The sequence below is a fragment of the Eleutherodactylus coqui genome, chromosome 10 (genome assembly GCF_035609145.1).
Source record: "Eleutherodactylus coqui strain aEleCoq1 chromosome 10, aEleCoq1.hap1, whole genome shotgun sequence".
NCBI lineage: Eukaryota > Metazoa > Chordata > Amphibia > Anura > Eleutherodactylidae > Eleutherodactylus > Eleutherodactylus coqui.
Genome location: NC_089846.1, coordinates 18,042,106 through 18,063,293, shown reverse-complemented (window position 1 = coordinate 18,063,293; position 21,188 = coordinate 18,042,106). Strand labels below are relative to the sequence as shown.

Below are 21,188 nucleotides of genomic sequence, written 5' to 3'. Positions count from 1 at the left end.
ACTGATGCATTGGAAACCAATGCATCAGATGGGTAGCGTACATCGGCCGAGATATTGGCTCGTGCAAAAGAGCGCTTAATAAGGTGTATGTGCAGCCCATTATTATTAAAGCCCATTATTGACTGATGTAGAAAGACATATTAGTGTTCAGAAGTTTAACCGTAGAGAGTGCAGAGGTTTTGGTCAAACCCAAGTCCTAGAGTTTGACTTGGTCCAAATGGTCTCTGCCCCATTATATAAGACCAGTTTGTGGGCCTGTTACAGACTTTTTATTGGTACTCTGGATTCCATTAATTGATCTGATTAGACTGTCATTACGGATGACCATGTCCTTTATATGTTTAATAAGTATTTTTTTAGAACTTTTTGTGTGATTTTACACAAAAATAAAAAGAAACACAACCAATCGCTGGTCTCGCAGGACCGCAACAAATACATGGAAATTGGAAAATAAAATACACAAAAAAAGACAGGGCAGCTCCCGCGCTTGCTATGTATCTGTCATATACAACCCTGGTAAGCCCTTTCTGCATATTAAATCGGTGCAAGACCATGTCCATCGACGCGGCTGCCCCCTATACTCGGAACACATCAACTTTATAACTCCTGAATCGATAAACGGGAGGGGAAAAAAGGGAAGGAAAAGATCATTAAATCAAAAAAAAACCAGGAAACAATAGGTCCTGAGACCAGGAAAAGGGGGACGAAAAAAAAGGGACATCCGGCAGGAGGTGAGAGACCCTCTACTGGCTATCAAAGTAAGGCCTCAGACCCAACCGTGGTTGTCCATGTAGCAGCCCCACTCCCCTGTCCCGTAGGAAACCTGACAGGACCCACTCCTCACCATCCCGTTATGTTCTGGAACTCGGCAGAGTCGCAAAATGTGTTCCATAGCGACCAGACGCGTCCATTCGAGCACATTGCCTCTGAGCCCTCATCCCCAAAATCCTCCATATACATTAATTGGTTTAACTCCTAGATAAACTCCAGAATCAATAGTGAGAAAGTACTCCGCCAGTGGTATGGGATAACAGCCCTGGCCGCAATGAGGAAATAACGTAAAAGACCTTTTTTAATCATGGCAAAAAGGCCAGGGATAACAGAGAGTAAAGCAAGTAATGGGGAGGCCTCCTCCGTGCTACGGGACACACCCTCATACAGCTCAAAGACCTCCAGAAAGGCTGGATATGTGAGTACTCCCACCACATATGTAGCATGCTGCCAAGCCCAGACCTCCAACAGGAACTCGGCACTGAGGAGAATATACGGTGGATCAAGTCTGGACATCTGTACCACCTGGAGAGGAGCTTAAAGCTTTTTTCTTGCGCCACACAGGTCAAGGGTTATAAGTGTGCAAACGTGAATGCTCTCTCCCAATCAGAGTCCTGCAGCTCCAGGGACAAGTCCCTCTCCCACGCCTTGGTGTATTGCGGGAGGCCCTGTGTAAGCCTCTCTAGCATGATACCATAAATCCTGGAGAGGCCGCGGGTGGGGTGGGGGGCTAACTCGTAAGAATAGTTCTTCAATGGGTTCAGGAGGGCCCAGGAGGCGACACGACCCCAGCCTAGCCCTCCAGAAGGAAGACAACTGGAGATACTCCAGCCAACTTAGTCTCAGATCTGGTCGGGATGCCTGTAAGGCATTAAATGATGGAAGACCCCCAGAGCTCGCTATCTGGCAGCACCGTGTATCCTTCACCTCTCTCCAACAGAGGAAGCTCTGTTTCTACTGTCCCGGGGGGGAATGCAGGGTTGTGAAATAAGGAGGTTAGAGCCCCTTTACGGATCCCAACGTCCCCACTAGCCGTCAGCCTGTCTCAGATCTCTAAACAGTTCATCGTCAATGAAGTCTGAGGCAGAGCTAAGAGTCTATCCTCCAAAGAGGACTAGTTTCAGCGCCATCACTGCCTAAGAAGTACAGAAAAGGCGAGGCTCCACTGAGCAAATGAGCATAGAAATGATGATGGGAGGTCAGAATTTGGCCAAGCAGCATGAATTGATGACCCCTTCCTGTCAGCCCTGTAGAGGTGCAGTAATGGTGTGCAGAATGTTTTCTTGGCACAGAACTGGTCTTCTGATGTTGAATGCCACAATAAATTGCTGCAGTTCTGAAGACCAAAGGAGGTCCAACATGCTATTAGATGGGGTCTCTAATTTAGTGGCCATTCAGTGTATATTGGTGCCAATCTGTTCGTTATGGCAAATTTCTGAAATATAACGATGACCAATGACCTTTTCCAACATGTCAGACTGAGTTCCTTCAGTCAATATCTAACATCATTTTTCATCTAAACAATTGGACTAACTGATGAATCTAGGACTTATATCAGTCCTGGACTCCCTACAAACAGGCGAGCGCAATATCGTGCCGAGAAACTTGGACAGACATCGCACTCGCCAACGCGTGTTTTTGCACGGATGCGCGTCTTTTTTTCTGTGAAGTAGCCCCCCTCCGGCAGGCTTTCAGGTGCGTTAGGGGATCGGCAAGGGTTTCCGATTGTTTTCAATAGCTCAGCTCAGGTTTGTGCCGACCCAAACTTATAGCAAAGTTTGACCTGAAACGGCTCCATTGATTCAGTTTGCTCAGCACTATACACTAAATACCAATTGTTATGGACCATTTGATCTTTCCTTGTTTCTACATCTGTAAATGCTTACCTCATATCCCTTTGTTCTACATTTCAGGTCTACAGGTGGTGTTGAAGTCCATTATGAAGGCCATGGTTCCCCTTCTTCAAATCGGCTTGCTCCTTTTCTTTGCAATTGTGATGTTTGCTATTATAGGGCTGGAGTTTTATATAGGAAAGTTCCACAAAACTTGCTTCTCCTACGAAACAGGTGAGAATCAGACAATTTCAGATTCGAGTATGTAACTTAGGGTCTGTTCACACGGGAGAGTTTAACATTCAAGTTCCATTCGAGTTTGCAACTGTCAGAACTTGGATAGAACTCAGACCCAGTAAAGGGGTTGTCTAGTTGTAAACTATTGATGACTATCAGTCATCAATAGTAGAACAGTAGGGGCTCATTACCTAGGATTGAGTTGGTGCACATGGCTGATTTCTGGAGGAAGCAGACAGCTTCGTTCCTGCTGCAGTGGCCAGGCTTGGTATTGCAAGTCAAGTGCCTATTGAAAGAAATGGGTGTAATACCAAGTCTGGTCACTACAGCAGGAACGGATCTGTCTCTTTTCTATTTCAGTGTTTCCCAACGCTAGTCCTCAAGGCATCCCAAAAAGTCATGTTTTCTGGATTTCCTTAGTATTGCCCAGGTGATGTATTTATTATCAGTGCCTCAGGCATCGCTACAGGTCTTCTTACTATATGATATCCTGAAAACATGACCTGTTGGGGTGCCTTGAGGACTAGAGTTGAGAAGCACTAACCTATTGAGAACGCATTTGCACTTAGAACCAAGCTCATAACATCAATACAGTACCAGACCCAAGCTCCTAAGGTAAATACAGTATCAGAACCAAGCAAGTTCATATAAATACAGTAGCAGAACTGAACAATTGTGTTTCGGGGGCGCCGATGGAAAGGTGAGTGTAGAGTTTACAGAGGCACGTTGGAACAACTTAGGGGAGAAGACACAGCCAGGAGCAGATTGGTTCATGTAGCTCCACAAGACACTACGAAGGCAGAAGATCATCTGATTGGATGTACCTGAAGGGGTGATTTGCCTCCAGCCTATATGCTCCTGGTACCGCCCCCCCCCCCCCCCCCCCATGAGCTAGTGACCGGCACCCTGTGCAGTGCCCTGGTCGTACATAGTTAAGCCGGCCATTGCAAGATCCCTTGCAAATACCTTGTTTGATGGCAACCTGTATGAGACAAGGTTGTCCAATCTGACGAGCCCTGTAAACATAATTTAGCACATCTCCCTGCATCCCTTGAGAACATTTTATACTTCCAGTTCTTGCTTGCATAACTTGTATCATGAATTTTCGAATATGGTATTTCAAAGAGATTGAAATCTCCATAAGAGCCTTGTTGTGGCTGTTTGCAGCTACATTAATTGTTCTTTTGTCTAAGTTTTTTCAGCTTTGAGACTAGAAAATGACCTCCAGGAAATGAGAGCTCCGCCGGCATCTATCTCCGAGAAGCTCACCCATCCCTATCTAGAGAGGCTTTTTTGGAGATCAAGGGAGCTTAGAGACCGATGTCAGGCAGTGTTAATAACTTTCTACTGTATCACATCTGCAGACTCTCTGGGTTTTACCTCTGCAAATTAGAATAATTTGAGATAATCCAAAGATGTGTTTTCCCTCCGATTCTCCTTATGTGGCGGGCAGAGAGAGTGCCAGGCCTTAAACGGATTAGCAGAAAGCTAGACAGCCCAAGCTGCTCCAATTTCTCTCCACCAATGCATGTTCTTTTCTTATGAACATCTTGCACCAGCAGAAGTATGGTCACTTATTATAAATTCAAGGACGGATATGGTTCCTCTTTGTCATAGACGTGATACTGTTATAAGGGTTAAGCAGGTCTTCTAACATGTCTACAGATATCATTGTGGCCATATCATTACACAGATGACCTCTTCCTCCTCATATACTAATATGTTAGTACATTTAAAAAAAACACATCCAATGCTCCGTGGGTTTCGGAGCTCAAGCAGATAATGTGAATGGCGGATATGATTTCTGCTGGATTGAGGACTTCTCCTACCTTTATTGACACATGGCTCCCATGGTCTACCGTTCAAGACTCTCCTTCCTTCCAGATGTGGTTGACTTCGTACTTTCCCAATCAGCTCCTAGGCTCCTTTCCTGCTGCCCGTTTCTGGGGATCTCAGGTTTTCTTCCATTGGCTCAGTAGTTGACTAATGTATGGTAGGCCTGGCCATTATATCCGCTAGGCAGGTATTTCTCCCTAGTCTCCATATATGTTGCCTGTGAATCTGTCTTTGTCTTTTGTAGGCTTTTGTTCTTGTTTCCCCGTATTCTCATTCTTTATTCTTGGTTGTGACAAATAGTGGTGCCGCTGTAAGTGGTCGGGCCGAGTTGGGAAGGGGTCTTTCTATTGTACTGTGCCCTTACCGCTGAAATACCTCTGATGACCCTTTAGGTATTGCGGTTTTGAAGCACCAATAAAACCCAATGTGACATAAAGGAAACAGCCATACATGAAGCCTTACAAACCTTCTTAGTTGGTCACGACTCATACTGTATGTGACAGCTGTATGCATATCCTTCATTATAGGGCGAGATTATAGGTAACGTTTGATATACCCCTAACCAGTCAAAACTCTTTTTCTGTAAATAGATGAACCCAACGCTGATTTCCCATGTGGAGAAGAAGCGCCGGCCCGGACCTGTGATAACGAAACATCAGCGTGCCGATTATATTGGAAAGGACCTAACTTCGGAATCACTAATTTTGACAACATCCTGTTTGCGGTCTTAACGGTTTTCCAGTGCATTACCATGGAAGGATGGACGGACATCCTGTATAATGTGAGTAACTAAGAGCTTCCAGGGACTGCAGTCAGGACAGCTTTATAGAGGACTTCTCATTCATGTTAGTAGGATGTTGCAGAATCTCTTAAAGGGCCAGGCATTTAGAAATGTATAGATAGAGGATTTGGGGAATGAGCTTGGATTTATTTGGCCATGGGACCATCTAGGATTTGGACCAGGTTTGAACAGATGGGGAGATTTTTATTTTCATGTTGGGAAGGGTTGTTTTTTTCTAATTAAAAGCTCCACTGAATGGCCACTTTATTAGAGAAACCAGCCCTTTTAAGATTGGAACTTCCCAGTATGGAAAGTGGGAATCCACTTTAGACAGGAAAATTGAGTGATCTGAGCAACTCCCAACGAGGCCTGGTCATCGGCGCTAGACTAGCAGGGCCAGATCTAAAAGATGACAACTTTGTGGGATTTTTTTGTATAATGGTGTGGAGATTATACCGAAAATGGCGTGATCATAGGAAAACATCAAGTGAAAGGGGAAACAACTAATCAGCGAAAGGGGTCAGAGGAGGATGTCAAGCATCATTCTGAGGAACAGGTGCTGCATGGTCAAGCAAATTGCATCAGATATATCCCTGATGCTCCATCATGTCTGAATGCACAACGTATCCGTCCATAGCAGCTATACAAGTGGAAGACCTGTTCCAGTGCCATTGTGTCTCAGGGCTCCCACACACTTGCGTTTTTTTAACACGGATGTCAATGGGACTTTCTAATGTTAAAATCGCAATGCACAAACTTGAGAAAGTTGGGGAAACTTTAGAAAGTCCCAACATTCGGGTAAAAAAACGCAGCGTTAATGTAGCATTAATGATCGCAAGTGGGTAGGAGCCCTAAGGGTGAATGCGCACGTATGTAATCGCTATGCGTTTCCCGCTGCGGAAAAAACGCGTGTGAATTCTGCAGCTGTTAGGCTCTATTGAACCTAATAGCTTCCTGCCTGCCATTGCTCACATGCAGAATTCTATCGCGGATTTCCGCAGCGAGAAAAATATCGCAGCATGTTCTATTTTTCGCAGATTTACGCCGCAGGAGGTCTCCATTAATATAGCGTCAATGGAGACTACGGAAATCTGCGATCACTCGCAGGCACTTTTTTGTTTTTAATCGCGGTACTCCTGCGGCATAAATCCGCAGGGGAATCCCGCGTCACTTGTGGGCATGAGCCCTAAGAGAGACAGAAAGATGAGACTCTAGGGGCAAAAGAGCACAAAAATGGTATCACTGAGCAGCGGACAAACATCTCCTGGTCAGACGGATCCAGATTTCTGTTGCACCGAGGTCAGCATATGGTGCAAGCAGCATGAATCGATGAACCCTTCCTGTCAGCTGGACAGAACATGTCTGCACCTCCATCTAACCTGCGGCAACTACAAGAAGCTTCCTGTCCGCAGGGGCCGATATTCCTCAGAATGATTTCATCACCTGGTGGAGTCTACCCCACAATGAATTGCTGCAGTTCTAGAGGCCAAAGGAAGTCCCACTAGATGGGGGTCTTTAATGAAATGGCCATTCGGTGTATATACCTCGGTAGGTAGTTATCTACTATGAAAAATGCCAATTTTTTTTGACAAATTTTGAGACCAGATGCCGGATACGGTTCACCCTGATTTTTACTTTTGCATTCTCCACTAATAGAAGGTTTCTGATGAAGATTATAATTCTCGAGGCATACGGGATATCTAGGACATTCTGTCCTGCGTAGGATAATATTGCTTGTTCAATGGCTCAAGGAGCTGACACTGAGATTTGAATAGAAATGTGCCAATTAGCTGTAAAGTGGAAGCACCCGATGTAGCAGCGAGGAGCCGCAGCAAAACAGAAATCCCTGTTTCTTATTGTCCGAATTACAGCTGGTTTTACTGAAAGGAAAGCTGGGTGTCATTTGCCTTCATACTGTAGCGGCCCTTCTAACGAGGGTATAATCTCCCCGCATGGGCTCCAAGGCATGTCCTGATAGTGGAGTCACAGAGAGCCGAGAAAAACAAATATACAGTCATGTAAGGACTTACCTAGCCTGCGTAGCAATTATGGGGCCTGTTATCAAGAGTGAGATGCAGAACATTCTCCTTAGGGCTCAGGTCCACGGGGGTTATTTCACTGCATATTACATGTGCAATGCACGGCCGCGTAATACAGGGTGAATGGAATCAATGAAAGTCAATGGACTTTCGATCCATGCACCTATGTGTGTAGCAGGAATGTTATCTTTTCTCCTTATTGAGATGGTGAGTGAGTGAGGAGACTTATAAGGCCATGCATGCTCCTCTGGGTAATATGCAAATAAGGGAGATGGAACAATACCTCTGCAGTGCCACCTACTAGAAGGCATATGTATGTACGGCGGTGCCACGATGACAGGCAGCGGCGGACAGGGCAGAGGGATCAGCTGCAGCACAGACTGGGGGGCCCTCTGTGGGGTGTCACTATTACCGCTGGGGACTGCTGTGGGCTGTCACTATTACCACTGGGGGCGGCTATGGGATGTCACTATTACCGCTGGGGGCCGCTGGGGGGTGTCACCATTACCGCTGTGGGGTGTCACCATTACTGCTGGGGGCCGCTGTGGGGTGTCACCATTACCGCTGGGGGCTGCTGTGGGGTGTCACTATTACGCTGGGGGCCGCTGTGGGGTGTCACTTACACTGGGGGCCGCTGTGGGGTGTCACCATTACCGCTGGGGGCCGCTGTGGGGTGTCACCATTACCGCTGGGGGCTGCTGTGGGGTGTCACTTACACTGGGGGCCGCTGTGGGGTGTCACCATTACCGCTGGGGGCCGCTGTGGGGTGTCACCATTACCGCTGGGGGCCGCTGTGGGGTGTCACCATTACCGCTGGGGGCTGCTGTGGGGTGTCACTATTACACTGGGGGCCGCTGTGGGGTGTCACTATTACCACTGGGGTATGTTTACACGTGGTGGAAATGGCCATGTCTGTTTCAAAATAGACAGCGTGCCGATTTTGACTGCTTTTTGGATGCGGAAATGCTGCAGAATTTGTGACCGAAATTTCCGCTGAGAACATTCTGCAGTATTTCCGCATCCAAAAAGGAGTCAAAATCTGCATGCTGTTAAAGTGGCCCTGTCTTTTTAAGAATGACGGGGGTTAAATCATGCGTTGTGATAAGCCCCTCCCCCTGACGTGTTGGCACGTGTTGATAAATAAGTGCTTTTGGGTTGCAGTTTGGGCACTCGGGCTCTAAAAGGTTCACCATCACTGGTATAGGCAGTGTATGCAACGCTGTCCATACGCAGTATATATATGGGTGGAGTTTTCATACATAACTGCGCTATGAAACATAGTGGGGATTTAAAAAAAAAAAATTATACGCGGGCGTGCACAGTACGCTCACATCCATACATGGACAGAGACGGTATTTACAAAGAACGGTAAACTGCTGCTGGGAGACACAAAGTGTTTTACCTGCACGGCCGTGGACATGAGGCCTTAGGGTGCATTCACACAGGTGAGTTTCACGTGCACATAGGTCATCAATAGTTGATCAGTAGTGGGGGGGGGGGTCCACCACTCAGGATCCCCCCCCCACCAATTAGCCAATTCCCTTCACCGATGTCCTTGTGGACAACGCTGGAAACAGGTAATGCTGTAAACATTGCAGCAGACCGGTGCAGACAGCATTATCTGCTTCCAGCGCTGTCCACACTGACAGCGGGCTCAAGAATCAGCTGATTGGCTGGGATCCTGAGTGGCTAACCCCATCGATCAACTATTTAGGACCTATCTTGAGGATAGATCATCAGTAGGAAAGTTCCCAAAAGTTCCAGACAACCCCTTTAAATGGACTATCCTAATCATCAATATCAGATCAGTGGGGGTCTGCCAGCGTTCAGCTGTTGTCATTGCTGTTTGAATGTGACAAATGAATATGACATCACAGGCCTGAGAAGAGGTAGCGGCCTTCACCCAAAAGCTGTGGCCTCCTCCAATAGCTGATCCCCACCGATCTGTGATGACCTATTCTGAGGACAGGTAATCACATTTTTTAGAACTGGAAAACCCCTTTATGCGGTAATGGAACATGCCACAATTTGGCCTCCTAAGGATTCATATGGAATATTGTAGGCATATGAAGGTACAGTTCAGGCCCTCAGCAGGGTATGGGTGTATTCATTGGACTGTAGACTATAGGTTTTCTTTAAACAGTCTAATGCTAGGGAAATTAAAGGTTTTTTCTGGGACTTTAGTATTGATGACCTACCTGATCAGCTGATTGACAGGGCGACGGCACTCCGACGAGCTCTAAGGCCTCTTCATGCTTTACCAATCATAGTGCTGTTAGTTGTGCAGCGGCTGGCAGTGATTGGGACTTCAATGAGACTGAGCTGCCAAAGAGCAATGTGACTGACGAACATGATGTCACAGTCACGAAGAAGAGACGGTGGGGTGAGATAGTTGGGGTGCTGAGACACTGATCATTGATCTTATATTGACCTAAGTATGGTCCCTTCTCTGTTTCGAGAATATAGCTCTGTAGGGTTTGGTAAAATAGTCATGGTTGGCCTTTGCTACACCCGACTGGTGTGGTGTCACAGGGCGGCTGCCGCGAGATTGTGAGAGAGGAACAAAGCAGATGTAGGCTGGAGCAATCGCCCCCTCTTAGATACTCTTGGACAGATGATCTTCTTCCTCCATGCGGCAGTATCTTGTGGAGCTACATCAAATATTCTCCTCCTGGTTCTATTTCCTCCTCTCTCATGTTCCAAGGCATAACTATCAGCCAATCGGTGCCCCTGCAACACTATTGCTTGAATGTAGTATTATATCTATGTATTGAGGTTAGTTTATGCTGTATTTATCTCATGAGTTTGGTTCTAGCGTTGTATTTATGTTATGAGCTTGGTTCTGAGGCTGCATTTATGTTATAACATTGGTTCTGATGCTCTATTTATGTTATAAGCTTGGTTTTGAGCGGTATTTATGAGTTTGATTCTGGTACCATATGTATGTTACAAGCTTGATTCTGGTGCTGTATTTATGTTATGTGCTTGGTTCTGGTATTTATCCACTGAGGCGTTCTGGTGTGGGTATGCTGATGTCTTGCTACTTTCTGCACAAGCAGGATACAGGCAGACTTCCTATCAGTGCAATAGATATATATTTCATCCTTACTATGGGATTCGGCTCCAAAACAAATTCCACACAGAGTGTCATAGAATGGTAGAGTTGGAAGGACCTCCAGGGTCATCGGGTCCAACCCCCTGCTCAGTGCAGTATCGCTAAATCATCCCAGACAGATATTCGTCCAGCCTTTGTTTGAACACTTCCTTTGAAGGAGAACTCACCACCTCCCGTGGTAACCTGTTCTACTCATAGGTCACCGTCGCTGTTAGAAAGTTTTTTCTAATATGCAATTGGTGTCTCCTCCCTTTCGGTTTCATCCCATTGCTTCTAGTCTTTCCTTGTGCAGATGAGAATAGGGCTGATCCCTCTGCACTGTGACAGCCCTTTTTGCAAGCTAAACATTCTCAGATCCTTTAACCGTTCCTCATAGGACATGATTTGCAGACCGCTCACCATCTTGGTAGCTCTTCTCTGAACTTGCTCCAGTTTGTCTATGTCTTTTTTGAAGTGGGGTGCCCAGAACTAGATGCAGTATTCCAGATGAGGTCTGACTAAGGAAGAGTAGAGGGGGATAATGACCTCACATGATCTAGACTCTATGCTTCTCTTAATACATCCCAGAATTGTGTTTGCCTTTTTGGCTGCTGCATCACATTGCTGACTCACGTTCAGTCTAAGATCTATTAGTATACCCAAGTCTGTTTCACATGTGCTGCTGCTTAGCTCAATTCCTCCCATTCTGTATGTGCTTTCTCAATTTTTCTTGCCCAGATGTAGGACTTTGCATTTCTCTTTGTTAAATACCATTCTGTTAGTCGCCGCCCACTGTGCAAGCTTTTCTAGATGTTTTTGAATCCTCTCCCTCTCTTCCCTAGTGTTAGCTATCCCTCCTAGCTTTGTGTCGTCAGCAAATTTAATCAGTTTCCCATCAATTCTCTCCTCCAGATGATTTATAAAAATGTTGAACAACACTGGGCCTAGGACAGAGCCTTGTGGTTCCCCACTTGATACATTCTTCCACTTAGATGTGCAGCCATTTATGACCACTCTTAGATTTCGATCACTCAGCCAGCTGTGAATCCACCTAACAGTTGCCTTGCCCATCCCAGATTTGGTCATTTTTTTCAATAAGTATGGTATGAGATACTTTGTCAAATGCTTTACTAAGGTCAAGATATACTATATCTACCGCATTTCCCTGATCAACCAATCAGTGATACTATCATAGAAGGAAATTAGATTAGTCTGGCATGACTTGTTTCTCACAAACCCATGCTGGCTCTGGTTAATTCATTTTTATCCAAGTACTTGCATACATGCTGTTTAATAATTTATTCAAAGAACTTTCCTGGTATAGAAGTCAGGCTCACAGGTCTGTAGTTTCCTGGATCCACCTTCTTCCCTTTTTTGAAGATAGGAACAACATTTGCCCTTTTCCAATCTTCTCGGACTTCTCCTATTCTCCAGGAATTTTCAAAACTTAATGCGAGTGGTTCAGTAATTACCTCTGCTGCTTCCTTTAGTATCCTAGGATGTAATTCATCTGGACCTTGATGGCCAGTATTGAAGACATCCCTATTAGCACTGTAGATCTTATGATTTGCAGCTACAGGACAAAGACCCCAGTGATTTTGGCAAAGAGGTGGAACAATACTTTAAAATGTTAATGTGCAAGGGGTTCACTTGTTTGGCAAGCACCAGTGATGGCCATTTTGACCTTGCTATGGATCCCCCCTGTGCCTTGTCTCATATTACCCATCTCATCCAGTGCTAATCTTCCCCCCCCCAGCTTCCAGTCAGGAGCCTGATAAATGATTTTTTTTTTAATGAGTCGTCCTTCCATCGGATGCGTAGTCAGACCCCGGGATTCGCCTGAGTCAGACCTTTTGCTTCTGTCAAGCTGTGAACTCCCCTTCCATCTGGTAGACCCGGTGATCGATGTCTCCATGTCTTGAGAGTGTTACTGTGTTCTACTTCCGAATGCAGTCAGTGATCATTTGTTATCTCATTGATTCTTATTTAATACATCAACAGCGCCGGCAAGATGAAAAGACAAGAAACCAGAAGAAAAATGTCTGACTTTCATCAGAGAAGCTGGCCAGACGGACTGCCGGCCATGTAACACCCTGGGTGCAGCCGTAACATCACGCCGCTGACCCCTGGAGCCAAGCACTTTGCACGAAGCTCTTAGCGTGAAAGTGCATGTAACCTTATCCAGCAGTTTATTTACTAGTACTGTATCTCATTTACAAACGCTAGCTGGCTGTGTGCAGGGGCCTCGTGCGTAGGCGAACGCTCGGGAAATTGCAGTCTCTGGAAATGTCTGGTTTAAAAATGGACAGATCTGGATTCCTTTTTTTATCTTCTTCTCTGCAAAGTTCCAAGAAACATCCTACTATATGTAAATGCAAATGTCTGGGCTAAAGGCAAATGAGAATGTGGTACATGATATGACTGTTGAAAATGGCGTACATGTGATCCGGGGGAAACAAGCACCCTAGGGAAAAGACACAAATCTAAAGTCTCGGGGGAAGCCGAAGATAGCGGGGGTATCCATAGGGCTTACGTTGGCGATCCAAACCACCTGCACTGGAAGAAAGCGCGATTGCCCGGGTGCCTTGGCACTAAGCGATGAGCTGGCAGACTATCTGAAGACGGCCACATACACTGCTTGCAACTAAATTGTGTGCGATGGAACGGCACAATCGTCTTTGTATTCAGACTGGTGGCTGATGGTGGCTAGTAGCACGTATCTGGACGCTTTCCAGAACCCGTCACCGCTCCTCACTTTCTCTCCCGTCGCAGCTTTAGTACATGGTGGCACCTTGTGAGAGTCTCCTTATTCTTCTCTCCGGTTTATACAGCGCCACTCACACTTCCGCTTCTATGTGAAGCTTTTATGGTTTTTTTGGGGGGCGCACTTTTTGGCAGTCACGTCCGACCCTTCATCATCATAGGGCTGCACGCCGTCGCCAAATAATTTAGGGGCACGTTACAAATTAAAATTCCAATGCTCACAACTTTAACTGCTCTTATGTTTTAACAGAACAAAAACACTCCTTCCACAAAGCCGGGAAATAACTATTTCAAGAACCTTGTGAAATAACGACCCCGTCAAAGGAGTTGGCTCTCTTCATACTACCATCAAGACGTACCTTCTTAAAGGGGTTGTCTTACCAAAATAACCCATTTTAAGTAGTCGTTGGATCAGCTGATTGAGGGACCCTCCTATATAACTACCATGTCAATCCATTCCCAAACGGGCTGACTCCTGCTGATAATAGGAAGCAATAAAATGAATGCATCTGTACAAGAAATGTATGTGAGATAGATTTCGGGTCAGGGCTGGCTCCAGGTTTACGTTGGCCAATGGGTGACAGAGTCACAGTGAGCCTCCTTAGTCATTTATAGGTACTGCTGTGCTCCTATAGTCATTTATAGGTCCTGCTGTACCAAGTCATTTATATTCCCTGCCCTTCCCTCTGAGCCATTAATACATCCAGCTGTGCCCTCTGAGTTATTTATACGCCCCACTGTGCCCATGAATCATTTATAGGCCCTGTTGGGCATTTATAGGCTCTGTTGGGCATTCATAGTTCCCACTGTGCCCCCTTAGACATTTATAGGCCCCACTGTGTTCACTTAGTTTTTTATATGCCCCATTATGCCTCAGCAATAAAATAATCAACTCCCTTATTTCGATCACGCTCCCACGGCATCCTCCATCCTCTATCTTGGCACTTCTGGTTAGAATTGATGAAATCCTGGTGCTGTCTGTGTGACAGAGCAGGCGCTGGACGATACAGCAGGAAGTATTCGGCTTTCTGCAAAGCCGCTGTCATATAGTCAATTGTATCTGCATCTTTAACACAAGGAAACAATTGATCTCGAAGAATGAGAGCCAGATCAGCCCCACCTCTGAGTGCCCTGCCCCTCCAGGCTCAGTGGGCCCTGGCATTTGCCCAGGTGCAGACGTTGGCCCAGCTGTAGGTTTGGACCCCAAATGGCGCAGGTTTGGAAGCAGCCTTTCCGCTGCGGAAATCTCGCTGAATTTCCATGTGGTCCCGCTGTGGACATTTCGCGAGATTTCCGTCTCGTGGAAATCCAGCCTTACTCTTTCTTTGTCACCTTTTGTGGCTGTCAGCGCCACATACTCCTGTCATCTACCTCCCACATTTTATTGTTGTTGTATATGGCTATGTCAAGTGGTATAAATAATCTGTCCGCAGGACTATATGCATTGTACAGCCCTGAGCATATGTAATACACTGTGTGTGTATGTGTGTACAGTTGTGGCAGGAGTGATGATGTCATCTTATGTTCCTCTTATGCCTTGGGTAAGTTGGGATATATCAGTGAATTACGTATGATCCTATGGAGAAGCCATGAAGTTGTGCCGATTGTCAGACTCTGTTTGCTGTATCTTTATGTACCGTATAATGTATACCGATGCAGCAGTGTTGTATTAGTTATTTGTATGGCTTTATTGCTAGTATATAGGGGTAATAAAATGTATATAGGGGGTAATATTACTATAGTTTCAGCTATTCCTACCTTCCCGAAGTCGGGGTTGTAAGTGGGACAATGGGGTAAAGGCCTTGATTTCTCCAAAATGTGAAGGATTCCAGTGCCCTTTCACAAAGTATGATGAGACTGGCTGGACACAAAACATCAGAGCACGACTTCACCATTAGCAGTTGTTTTTCCTGGGTACTAACTGTGTCTTCCAGGACTCAGATGCCCCCAGGATTCACAGTAGAACCAACCGGATGTCGTCAGAAATATTATTATGAAGCTTATATCAACACAGTAAAATACAAATGAAACTAGGAGCTCACGGGGGCAAAGGATCATGGTTACCAAGAAATGAGGATGATGATGAATATGATAAAACTAGCAGAAAATGGGTGGCCTCAGCTATATGCCATCTGTGTGGTTGGTTTGTGCTCAATTTATGTACTGAGCTTTGTTCTTGTACTGTATTTATATTATGAGCTTCGTTTGGGGGCTGTATTTATGTTAAAGGCTTGGTTCTGGTATTGCATCCATGTACTGAGCTTGGGTCTGGTGCTGTATTTATGTTATGAGCTTGTTTCTGGTGCTATATTTTTTACTGAACTGTTGTAGTATGGGTATACTGGTATCTTGCTGCTTTCTGCACAAGCAGAATACAGGCAAACTGCCTATCATTACAATATATATGATTTTTGTCTTATGGCGGCCAGCACTTGCCAGAGAATTGCACTTCCTGAAAAAAGAGTTGCACAAGCAGCACTCAGTTATTGCCCACAGGGTGGGATGCAGCAGTGCAAAACCACAAAAGGGAACCCGGACTATAGCTCCAAGATTACCCATAAGAGACACATAGTCTGCGGCAGCAGAGCGATGCAGTAGAAAAGTAAAAAACTTTTATTCCTCTATTTCAAAGCATGGCTGCAACGTTTCGACCAGTATGCCACCGGTCTTTGTCAAGCACTTCCTTATCTTAGATCTGTCTATGTCTCTCAAACCAAGACACCACCGTCCCTAAGTAGCCCACAGCTGTCCCTGTCTACAAGACTATCCCTAAGAACAAGAAGTCACTAGGACCCAGGCAAGAAGCTAAGAAGCAATTCTGAAACATGAACCAAGGCAGACAGAAACAGAGAAGGAATGATAAGACAAACACAGACTAGAAAACGCACATAACTAATAGTAACTAATGAACAAGAAAGACTGACTGGACTGATTAGACGAGAGTAGAACATGGTACTTAGGACTAGAACAAGAAATATCGGATTAAATACATGCTGTCACACCTATCAACTGCACTATACTGCAGAAACTAGAGACGGAGGATAATCAAACTCCACCCTACTGAGGCTATGCTGAGCAAAGTGGTCAACTGACCCCCTCCTGCTGTTGGCATGCTATGCTTACTTAGTGTAAAAAAAGGTTTGGTACAGTGTTAAGCCAGTTGAGCAAAATGTGATTGTGTTAGGGGGGGTGGGGTCACCAGGCCAGCGGTCTTATCTGTGCTATAGATGTCTCATTCCTCCCATTCACGCATGAGTCCTCAAAAACAATTTAGCCCACTATTCCAAATGTCAAAAGTTGTTAGAAATTTATATTCCCAAATTCTTCTATGGCTTTGTGACTTGAACCGCCCTTCAGTATCATAACTTTAATATGTTCTATGTCATGTCCAGGACTAGAAAAGTGCTCGGCCGCAGGTAATTCTGTCTTTCTCTGTTTAATTGTGTGGCGATGCTATCTCATCCTCGCTTTCAGTTTTTGTCCTGTGGAACATGTAAATGTCCCCGGAATCTTATAGTCCTGCTGTGTGTTGGGGATTTGTATCCTGTCCGCGGTCCGTACATGTCAGCAGGTCTTACAGCTCCTTACATTACAGGGATAAGTTCCTTTTTGTGTGTCAGAGGGCAATGCACTCCTGATTATAAGGTTCCACAAATTTAGAGGTTGCCTGTAACACAGAAGTCCGGGAATATGGTTTTTAGACGGTCTTCCTTGTGTAGGTACGGTGGAGTTTCCTTGCAGTCTTCCTTTGTACCTCTAGCTGTGAGTTGTAGGTCCCTATTAGAGGTATTGGAGTAGTTGATTTCTGGGTTTGGTTTGCTGGGGGCAGGAGGCCAGAAAGTCACTCTCCAGTTTTGTCATGAAAAGGTTGGCATATTGCGGTGCCATTTTACTGGTGAATTGCAGGAATATCTCTTTGCCAAAGGAGAAATAATTGTGTGTGAGGATGAATCTTGTGAGGTGTAGCACGGATTCAGAGGCAAATAATACTGATACATACTAATAAATGCGGGTGTTAGTTCTGCATTTTGGCCAAAGCGCATAGGCTGACGGGCCATGGCAAGGCCACCACGCGTTCGTCAGAACCAATGCTATCTCACTATTAACTACATTGAAATCACAGAGGTGAGAGAAAAAAAAACAACAACATTCACTGAAAAAGCTAAAAAAAATGCATTACCTGCAGAGGAGGCACAATCGCCGCAGAGCAGGCACAGTTGCCATAAGGTAGGCACACTCGCCACAGGGAAGGCGCAATCGCTGTAAACCCAAATAGAATGCAGTCAGCCAGACTATGATATGGAGGAGCAAATTGTTCAATGCAAACTAATGTGCAGTCACCTACTCAACCAGCCCATATTGGGGAGGAGCGACTGCAAACAAACATAGCCTGACCAAAGATTGGTATCCTTCACATGTGCAGGCTATGTTTGCTTCCAGTTGCTCCCCCTTGCTGAGTGCTCCCCCTTCCCAGGCTCAGTGGGCCCGGACATCTGTCTAGGTGTGCCAGGAGCTGATGCCAGTATCATACCAGTCCCCGCTGCCTTAGTACTGACAAACCTATGATTGGTCTGGCTTTACATAGTGGTATCTTTTAGGCTGTGTCTGGTGGTGGTCTTTATGCACAGTATGGCATCATATATATCATATATTGGTTTCGCCAAATGACAAATAGCTGAGCTCCATCTGTGCCTCTCCGACATGGGGAAGTGGAGAGATGTTATTACGTCAGCACATATATGATCCCGTTTTACGGCCTCATGCTTTTCTATGATTAATGTGCTGTCTTAGCGAGCAGCTTGCAAGCACAATATAGGGGAAGTGAAGACAACAAAGACGTCTCACAGCGGGGTGCAAGTAACACAAAGCAGCATTAAGATGTCTTACAGATAATGTTTAGAAATACTGGGAAAATCCATTGTGTTGTCTGCATCTACGTTCACACTAAGTATTCTGTTGTTTATGTGTTATCCATTATTCATACAGTGCTGGTATATGTATGGACGTTATAGGGTCCACATCTATCTATCTATCTATCTATCTATCTATCTCCTATCTATCTATCTATCTATCTATCTATCTATCTATCTATCTATCTATCTATCTATCTATCTATCTATCTATCTATCTATCTATCTATCTATCTATCTATCCATCTATCTGATTTATCAGCTATTGAAACAATGTTTTGGCCATAAAAATATGTGAGCCCTGCTTTACATTTACCATAGATATGCATAAAATGATCTCTGTCATATAGATGGGTCCACCCACCAAGTTAAAGGGGTTGTCCCGCGCCGAAACGTGTTTTTTTTTTTTCAATAGGCCCCCTGTTCGGCGCGAGACAAACCCAATGCATGTGTTAAAAAAAAAACGTTTAGTACTTACCTGAATCCCCGCGCTGCGGCGACTTCTTCCTTACCTTAGCAAGATGGCCGCCGGGATCTTCACCCACGATGCACCGCGGGTCTTCTCCCATGGTGCACCGTGGGCTCTGTGCGGTCCATTGCCGATTCCAGCCTCCTGATTGGCTGGAATCGGCACACGTGACGGGGCGGAGCTACGAGGACCAGCTCTCCGGCACGAGCAGCCCCATTCACCAGGGAGAAGACTGGACTGCGCAAGCACGTCTAATCGGGCGATTAGACGCTGAAATTAGACGGCACCATGGCGACGGGGACGCTAGCAATGGAACAGGTAAGTGAATAACTTCTGTATGGCTCATAATTAATGCACGATGTACATTACAAAGTGCATTAATATGGCCATACAGAAGTGTATAACCCCACTTGCTTTCGCGGGACAACCCCTTTAAGGTATTCCTTATCTATATGACAGAGAATAGCTATCTGATCAGTGCGGATGTGACCACTGGGATCCCACAGTGATCCCAAGAACAGGGGTATCGATGGTCCCCGAATGAATGGTATAGCAGCCTAACATATGCACCACCACCATGTAAGAGGGCTACCTTATTGGGACGTGTGAAAAATGCACAAATTAGGCCTGTTTTCACATCTGCGTTGGAACCTTCAGCTGGAGGTTCCGTCGTAAATCCAGCTCAAAATGCTGGAAGAAGAAGCACTGAATGCAGCACTTTTCCTCTGCCCCAAAGCTGGGCACCTGAGCGAAAATCAAAGAGACTCCATTGTAGTCAATGGGGTCCGTTCAGTACTGCTTAGTTCCATCCTGAGATGGAGCCGTTCGGCCACAGGGTTTCCCCTTTCCAGCTCCCCGAATGGAGCAGGAAAGTAGAACACCCTGCGCAGGTGTAAAACCACCCTAATCATTATAGCTGGTACATTTATAAAGGGTAAGGTAAAACCTGATATTACAGCGGCATCTAGTGGCTAGTTTGTATAACAACACCACTGGATTGTTTTACCCTGGACAATTTTCTCGTGGTTGGTTTTCATGTCACCTGATCATAAATGGGAGGAACGGGACTCTTGAGCACTCTGTGAAAGGACTGATAATGTAGTAATTTTCAGAGTAGCACAGGAGGAGTGAGCGTTGGTCTACCCTGCTGTTAGAAAGAGACAGCTACCTGAGCTGAGAGGAAACTGCTAAAGTGGGGAAGAAATGCTTAATAAAAGAGCCTAGCACAGTGAGGTGCAGGGGCGTAACTATAGAGGATGCAGGGGATGCGGTTGCACCCGGGCCCAGGACCCTTAGGGGGCCCATAAGGCCTCTCTTCTCCATATAGGAAGCCCAGTACTATGAATAAAGCATTATAGTTGGGGGCCCTGTTACTGATTTTGCATTGGGGCCCAGGAACTTAAAGCTACGCCTCTGGCGGGGTGCCAGTGTTTTTAGACAAGACGGGTGGGTGCTGCTTGAGGGAATAGAAGCAGTGATACCATACATCACTCACAGGAACCTGCAAATGCTACAGAGGATGCCTTAGGCCGCCAGCACACGGGCGGAAATCCCACGGGATTTCCGCCCCTGAAAGCCTGCATAGGAGTGCATTACAATACACACTCTTATGCAGACGGCCGCGGTTTGGCCGCGCGGAATCTCGCGCGGCAAACAAACCGCGGCATGTCCTATTTCTGTGCGGGGCTCTGCGAACCCCGCACAGCAATGTCACACATCCGGCTGCCGGCTCCGGTCTGCGCATGCGCCGGCAGCCGGCACATGCGCAGACCGGAGCCGGCAGCCGGCACATGCGCAGACCGGAGCCGGCAGCCGGGTGAGTACGCGCTCCTCCCTGCAGGCGCTGGGGTCGGGTCCCGCGGCGAGAATCCCCGCCGCCGGATCCGACCCGCTCGTCTGCAGGCGGCCTTAAGGGGTTGCGCAGAGCCTCAACTTATACAACAAGTGTAAGTAGAGACCGGTCTCTTAGACAGGATTACACACTTAGGAATAGCTAAGATGGAAACTAAAGGGGTATTCTGGCAATTCAAAGTGAAAGTATACTTCATAAGGTGATTATTAGAGATGAGCGAGTATACTCACTAAGGCACATTACTCGAGCGAGTAGTGCCTTAGCCGAGTATCTCCCCGCTCGTCTCTAAAGATTCGGGGGCCGGCGCCGGTGACAGGTGTGTTGCGGCGGGGAGCAGGGGGGAGAGAGGGAGAAAGAGATCTCCCCTCCGTTCCTCCCTGCTCTCCCCCGACGCTTCCTGACCCCCGCCAGCCCCCGAATCTTTAGAGACGAGCGGGGAGATACTCGGCTAAGGCACTACTCGCTCGAGTAATGTGCCTTAGCGAGTATACTCGCTCATCTCTAGTGGTTATACTTCATTTTTTAATATCATGTTATTGCTTGTTTTACAAAGCTGCAGAGATATTCCTTTACTTGTGATCACCCACCACCCCACCCCCACACA

At 46.1% G+C, this 21,188-nt stretch overlaps 1 protein-coding gene across 1 annotated transcript in view; it reads left to right on the top strand.

The window, feature by feature from the left end:
* Positions 1–21,188, top strand: part of CACNA1B (calcium voltage-gated channel subunit alpha1 B) — a 362,074-nt gene that overhangs the window by 168,227 nt on the left and 172,659 nt on the right. Inside the window, exons 5-6 of the mRNA XM_066580423.1 lie at positions 2,685–2,837; positions 5,267–5,457. Of these exons, the coding sequence (XP_066436520.1) occupies positions 2,685–2,837; positions 5,267–5,457 (344 nt within the window). The remainder of the gene's footprint in view (positions 1–2,684; positions 2,838–5,266; positions 5,458–21,188) is intronic.